This window comes from Dipodomys ordii, unplaced genomic scaffold (genome assembly GCF_000151885.1).
Source record: "Dipodomys ordii isolate 6190 unplaced genomic scaffold, Dord_2.0 Scaffold15, whole genome shotgun sequence".
Classification (NCBI taxonomy): domain Eukaryota; kingdom Metazoa; phylum Chordata; class Mammalia; order Rodentia; family Heteromyidae; genus Dipodomys; species Dipodomys ordii.
In genome coordinates, this window is record NW_012267231.1 from 14,291,139 (window position 1) to 14,298,653 (window position 7,515).

General features: G+C 49.6%; 1 protein-coding gene across 1 annotated transcript in view; it reads left to right on the forward strand.

The window, feature by feature from the left end:
- Window positions 1–7,515, forward strand: part of Thsd4 (thrombospondin, type I, domain containing 4) — a 167,472-nt gene that overhangs the window by 146,150 nt on the left and 13,807 nt on the right. Inside the window, exons 7-8 of the mRNA XM_013011913.1 lie at window positions 4,914–5,089; window positions 7,311–7,407. Coding sequence (XP_012867367.1) covers window positions 4,914–5,089; window positions 7,311–7,407 — 273 coding nt within the window. The remainder of the gene's footprint in view (window positions 1–4,913; window positions 5,090–7,310; window positions 7,408–7,515) is intronic.

A 7,515-nucleotide genomic window follows, 5' to 3' on the forward strand; every position in this document is an offset into this window, starting at 1 on the left:
GTGAACCAAAGATCTGCTCAGGGGAAATATCCAAAGCGTGTAAGGAGCCCTCACAATTTAATACATGGCTGGCAATCACCTCACACCTGCAGGGAGGGGCCATTACCCAGGAAACAAAACCTGGGAGTGGATGGAGAAAGGAGAATGGAGCTACTGAAGAAGGAAATGTAAATTGGTGTCCCCATCATTAACAACAGAATGGAAGGTTCTAGAAAACTTCAACCAGAAGCCTGACATCAGCAGTTCTTGGGGATTAAGCTCGGAACAGGTCCCTTACACACTTGCTTGACTTTTTCACTCAAAAATGGCGCTCTACCACATGAGCCATGGCTCCACTTCTGGCTTTTTGACGGTTAGTTGCTGACAAGAATCTTGTCTTTCTACCCCTGCTGGCTTCGAACCCTAATCCTCAGATCTCAGCCTCCTGGGGAGAGTCCTGAGGTAGAAGGGAAGAGCTTGTGAGTGAGGAGCACCCGAGGCACCCAACAATGGGGGACAGGCATCACCCACATCTTCAGAGCCCCGGGGCCTCTGGCTCCATGCTGATGAACACCTGACTGGTCCTTCAGGCTTGGCTTCTTTGGTTCTCCTACCCCATGGGCAATGGAGAGGACAGGGAAACACATTCCCTCCCTGGGCCTATGTGTCCAACATGAGACCCAGTGCCCAGGCACTGTGGGGCCCATTCCTGAGGACCCTCTATGTGCTAAGGTCTGTGAAGGAAGTTCAAATCCCTAGAGAATCCTCAGTTTCTCCCTTGTCAGGGCTCTGCTAACTGCTCTCTGGCAAAAGACAGACAACATGGCACATTTCAGCCAATATTGAATACCAAGTCGTTGTTTTTATGTTGGTGGTGGTGGTAGTGGTGGTCATGGGGCTTGAACGCTGGGCCTAGGTGCTGTCCTTCAGCTCTTCAGCTCAAGGTGATGCTCAACCACTTGAGCCACAGCATCACTTCCGGTTTTCTGGTGGTTCATTGGAGATAAGAGTCTCACTGACTTTCCTGCCTGGGCTGGCTTTGAACCATGCAATCCTTAGATCTCAGCCTCCTGAGTAGCTAGGATTACAGGCGTGAGCCATCGGTGCTCGGCTTACGTTTCTTAAAGTTTGTAAAGTTTTACCCAGTTTAAGAAGCTTCAGTTCTCCACCAAGCATACCTATAACTCCAGCCACTGAAGAAGCAGAGGCAGGAAGATCTCTACTTCAAGGTCAGGCCAGGCAAAGTTACTGAAACCCTCAAAAACAAAATACTCACTTAAAGGGCTGGGGGCGGGGGAGGATGTGCTTCAGATGATAAAGTGATTGTTTAGCAATCTTGAAGCTCTGGAGTTCAATCTCCAATACCCCAATAGAGAAGGCAGGGAGGGAGGGAGGATGGGAGGGGCAAGAGGGAGGGAGGGAGGGAGTCAGCCCCCTTCCAGCAACTCCAGCATTCCCCAGGACCTGGCAGGTGTCAGGCAGCTAGAGTAAGTGTTAGCAGGAGGTTTGACAGCAAAAGGAGGAGGGAGATTAGGGAGGTCAGGATTGAGACAAAATGCTTTTCTTCTTTTCCTTTTAAGGTTTCTTGGGGGTGGAGAGGAGTGGTAAAGAGAGACAGATGTGAGAAGAGGAGTTGGGGGAGAGAAAGAACCTGGGCTTGATGGAGTGTGATCTTGAAGATGTAGGTGAGGGGCATTCAAGATATCAGCTAAGGGTGGACGGTCAGTCCAGAGGGTCTCCTGGGGTGGACATTGAGAGATCAATGGTCAGGAGTGTGGAGGAAGGAAAGCAAAGGCCTGGATCAAAGCCCTTGGGAAAACCAGCGCATCAAGAAGGAGACTAGCACTCTACCACTTGAGCCATAGCACCACTTCCTGTTTTCTGGTGGTTTATTGGAGATAAGAGTCTCATGGACTTTCCTGCCCTGACTGGCTTTGAACCTCGATCCTCAGATCTCAGCCTCCTGAGTAGCTAGGATGACAGGCATGAGCCACCAGTGCCCAGCTTAGTGTTTGCTTTTAAACACAGGTGAGGATGATAAAGCCCAAGTCATGGATGCCACATATAAAATGCATGATTTCTCTGCTTACACTGGACTTCAACCTGCAAGTATTTTAATTAAACCAGCATGTAAATGTCAGAGATATCAAAAGAACAAAGGCATTATTAATTGGAGAACCAAGGTGACCAGCCCCTTTATTCTTTTAAATTATTTCTTCCTTCAGTTCTGATCTCAGTAACAATCACTCCTCCTGAATCTTATGTCCACAATAATGTTCCTGGATTGAAAGCCACCGTTTTATTGCTTATCTCTTGGGCTCTTTCAAAACAAGTAATTATCAGATCAACATTTAGCTTACTGGCCTTGAGTTGAATAGGTAATTTCCCCCCTGAGTCATAGCCGTGGAAGAATTCAAGCCAAAATTCCAGGCTGGCTTTAAGCAATAAATACTGTAATTAACTTCTAACCAAGCAAGCTAACATTTTGCTTGGAGAACACAGCATTTTCCCAAACAAATGTCTTTCAAATAAGAACAATTTCATGCCCTCTTTCTTCCCATATGGTACTTTGCAGTGTTTGGGAATAACTAGAGTGTTGTGCAAGACATATTCTTGGAGCCTTTAGACTCTAGTTCTCAGCCAGGCATTGTGGCTCATGCCTGTAATCCTAGCTACTCAGGAGGCTGGGATCTGAGGATTGAGGTTAGAAGCCAGCCTAGGGAGAAAAGTTCGTGAGACCTTTATCTCCCATTAACCACCAAAAAACTGGAAGTAGAGGTGTGGTTCAAGTGGTAGGAGAAAAAGCCAAGTGACAGCACTAGACCCTGAGTTCAAGCCCCCCTCCCCCAAAAAAGAGTACTCTCTTCCTCATCTTGTTAGAAGTAAAAAAAAATTTTTTGAAACAGTGAAGCAGTTCCTTTTCTTCAGAGCTTTTCAAGGCTCTGTAGCAATCCTCCTGAGCCTGGCTAAAAGCTTTTGTCCTGTCTACAGATACAAATACAGCAGATGAAATGCTTCTTGTGATCAGTGAGGCCAGGAGCGGGCCACTGGGGGATGACCAGTCCAGCTAGGAGCAGGACTGGTCGCAGGAATAGACCAGTTTCTTGTTCTTCTACTAATACCGTCTTGTGTCTATCCGGTCCGTGAAATAGGGGAGGTGAAGGTCTGATGTGGGATCTTGGGAGAATTTATGTGTGCCATTTTATTTATTTTTTTTGGTCAGTCGTGGGGCTTGAACTCTGGGCCTGGGCGCTGTTCCTCAGCTCTTCAGCTCAAGGCGAGCGCTCTACCACTTGAGCTACAGCACCACTTCCTCTTGGGAGAATTGAAAACAAGGGAACCCCTCCCATAATTCCCTGGGCTCCTGCTCCAACAATGAAAGAAAGCCTAAGGGAGGAGGTCTGAGCAGGCCCTGCCCTCCAAGAGGCTCCTATGCCCCCCCATCTCCCTGGGCTCCCCACCTTCCACAGAGAGACTGGCTTCCCTGCTTTTGTTTCACTTCCAGACAAACTTGGTGTGTCTGCTTTCGGCACTAAAATAAGCAAATAAATACTGTTCTGAAGTACAGACAGACAGACAGAGAGACAAGACCCGAAAGGGAGGGGGGGAGGGGAGGCGGGATGCAGATAGAAAGCTGAAGTCCAGCTTGGAGATGGAAGGGTTGGAGGTGTGATGTCCTGGAGGAGATTAGCTTAGGGTAAAGGCAAGGCAGAACCCAAAGGAGGAGAGTAAGTCATCCCTCAACTGTTCAGAAAGAGACCCAGCATGAGACCGGTTGCCACTGTCTCGTATGATATGCATGTGCATGTGCATTTGCATGTGCATGCATGTGTGCAAGCATTTACACTTGTGCATAGTGTGTGTGCATGCATGTGTGTGGGGGCATGTGTGTATATGTATGTAACTGCTGCCACACATAGAACTAAGAATTCACAAACTGACATGTTGGATTAAAATCCTTCATACAACTACTTAAAGACAAATACAGATGCACATGCAGACATACATGCACGAATAGGTTGCATATATGTGTTCATATCTGTATGCGCACATCCATGCACTCATGGTGTACACGCATTCATGCACATGTGTGTGTACATGTATGCCTTGTGTGCTCTGCTCATACATGCATACGTGCAGGCATACCGAATTCCTCCAGCAGTACACTCCCACTAGCCATGGCAACCAGCCATCACAGGTGGAGTGTGCTTCTGTCTACGTAGGCCTGGTTTGGGGAAGTCCATCAAAAAAATATTGCTGAAAGTGTCTTTAAGATTTTTTTTTTTTTTGGTCAGTTGTGGGGCTTGAACTCTGAGCCTGGGCGCTGTCCCTCAGCTCTTCAGCTCAAGGCGAGTGCTCTACCACTCTGAGCTCCACTTCCAGTTTTCTGGTGGTTCATTAGAGATAAGAGTCTCACAGATTTTCCTGCCCAGGCTGACTTTGAACCTCGATCCTCAGACCTCAGCCTCCTGAGTAGCTAGGATTACAGGCATAAGCCACCGGCTCACCTAGGCCCAGAGTTCAAGCCCCATGACTGACAAAAAAACAAAAAAGTCTGAGCCTATTTATGGGCCAGATTCAGCCTGTCAGTGGAGGACAGGACTTAGGGTTTCCTTAGTATTAGGAAATGTCAATACCTTTCCTCAGCTAACTCCTGTCCTGCCCTCTGATTGGGCTTTCTCCCAACCGCTCCTCTTCATGACAACCATGTCTACATCCACAGGGACTGGACGGGGTTGGAGGAGCTGAGAGGGTGCACTCCTGATCAGATGATGGGGTCACTGTGACCCAGAGGCCCGGCTCTGTGCCTGGCACACTCACAGCGGGTTACAGCGGACATGCAGTGAGGGACGGAGCCAGCACCCGGGGTAGGGAGTTGGCCCGTGACACACCCACCCTGGGCTAACCGAGGGCTTGTCTCCTCTCCTCTCCAGCACTGCGGAGTCGCTCTGGCCGCTCCATCATCAATGGGAACTGGGCAATTGACCGGCCCGGGCGCTATGAGGGTGGAGGGACCATGTTCACCTACAAGAGGCCAAACGAGATCTCCAGCACAGCGGGGGAGTCCTTTCTGGCTGAAGGTCCCACCAATGAGATCCTGGATGTATATGTGAGTATCTAATGAGATCTGGATGTGTGTGTGTGTGTGTGTGAGAGAGAGAGAGAGAGAGTTGGGATCAGACCCTGGATGTGCATATGTGTGGGAGTTGTGATCAGATCCCAGATGTGCATGGGGGGGGGTGAGCTGGGATCTTTCTGGACTGTTCTCTGGAGGTTGTGCCCTGATGCTTCTGAGGAGAGAACATGAGCAGCCTTTCACACACAGCCTGTCTGACCTCCACTTCCCAGCCTGGCTTCCACGCTTGGTTCTCTTGTTTGCCATCCCCCTCTCAAGATGCCCACAAACCTTCAGTGTCACCAGATGCTTATTCGACCTCTGAGTTTCCTGACCCCTAAAACCAGTTGTACTGGGTAAAGCAAATCAGAGGCAGACCTGGCCTTTATTTCATGAACTGGCTCTCCTCCAGGTACATGGCAGTTCGTGCTAATCACTCCCATGTTATTTTTTTCTTTTTTTTGTTGGTCGTCGGGTTTTGAACTCAGGGTTTGGGCCCTGTCCCTGAGCTCTTTTTGCTCAAGGCTAATGCTCCACAAATTTGAGCCACAGCACCACCTCCCATTTTCTGGTGGTTCATTGGAGATAAGAGTCTCACTGACTTTCCTGCCTCGGCTGGCTTTGAACTATGATCTCAGCTCTCAGCCTCCTGAGTAGCTAGGATGACAGGCCTGAGCCATCAGCGCCCTTGTCCTGTGTTCTTTTTGTGGCAAAAGGAAGCAAATCCAAATGCCAGTTATAGCGGACCAGGGGTTCTAGAAGATTCCAGATAACGCTGTAAAGCTCAGAGCAACAATATCAAGCCATATTACAGAACTTCCCTACCTCACAGAAGGCAGAACTGTGATTTACAGAAGATCAAAATATGAAGTTGCCCAGAATTCAAAGAAAAAAGGTGGGGGAGAGGGGGCTGGGGAGAAGGTCCTTATTTAAGAAAGAAAGAAATCACTGGATCCCAGCCTTCTGGAAAGATCAGGAAATACAGAAATGACAAGAAATAAAGGTTTACAATCGTGTGTGGCTAAAAAGAATGCACTCACCCATGCGTGTGTGTGCCCGCATGTCTACGTGACACTTGGCGTGTGTGATCAGACTGAAAACACGAGCCACTTTCTTTGCGATCATTTTTTTTCCCCAGCTTCACAGCCCTTCTGTGGCTTTCCTCATGGGTGAATGGCCCAGGAACTCTCGTTGGAGTTAATCTGGGGTGGTGTTTATTTTTCATGTTTTCTATTCTGTTGTCTGTGGGTTGGGTTTTGTTTGTTTGTTGCCTGTCCTCTTGATTGGTTGACGTGATGTATTTCTCATGGTCTCAGAGCCAGGGTTGACTTGCCCGGGCCCAGGTACCTCCTGCCATCCAGGGAGACTTGGCTTCTCTTGTCCCTGTGTCCCTAACCCTGACCCTATCTCTTTGTGTTCCTCCCATTTTCCATACATGAAAGCAGGTGAGGCTCAGAGCCAGCGGCAAGGGCCTGGGGCAGACCTGAGCACACCTCCCAGGCCCAGCCAGGACACTAAAGGACAATGAAGTTCCAGGCTCCCCCTTGTCTGCGTGGCTGTCGCGCCCCCTAGTGTTCGTATGGAGTCCCTGCAGTGGAAACATTGTTACCTCAGTGAGACAGTATGACCGCAGAGTTGCTGGTCTGAGCCTTGCTTGCATCCATCTGCACGGGAGATCTGCACACAGGTTCTGCTCCCGTTGCTCCTGTCCTTCCCACCAGGAACTTGATGAACTCTTCACGCTTGTCCTAATTTCCTTCTGATTCAAGATTATACATTCGCACACTGGGTGGCCTCCCGTGGCTCACCTCTGTAAACCTAGCTCTTCAGGAAACTGAGATCTGAGGATCGCCGTTCAAAGCCAGGCCAGGCAGGAAAGTCCGTGAGACTCTGATCTCCAATGCACCACCAAAAACAAAAACCAGAAGTGGAGCTTTGGTTCAAGTGGTAGAGTGCCAGCCAGCCTTGAGCCACAAAGCTCAGGGACAGCACCCAGGACCAGCACTTACAGAGAGAGAGAGAGAGAGAGAGAGAATGTGCTTAATAGAAGTGGCCGGGTGGAAATGGAGATTTATGAAAGGGGACGTCGTATCTTTAGGGCATCAGCGTTCCGGAGCGTGTGCAGGTCTCCTTGGACCCCAGTGCCAAGGGTGTGCCATTGTGGTGCTTATGCATGCACTGTGGGCAACCACACACGTGCATTTGTGTGTTCTAGATGATACACCAGCAGCCCAACCCGGGCGTGCGCTACGAGTACGTGATCATGGGCACCAACGCCCTCAGCCCCCGGGCCCCGCCTCCCAGGAGACCAGGTAAAACCCACCTCTGAGTCACTTCTTCTTTAGGCCTGCCTCCTCCTCCTCCTCCTCCTCTTCCTCCTCTTCCTCCTCCTCCTCCTCCTCCTCCTCTTCCTCCTCCTC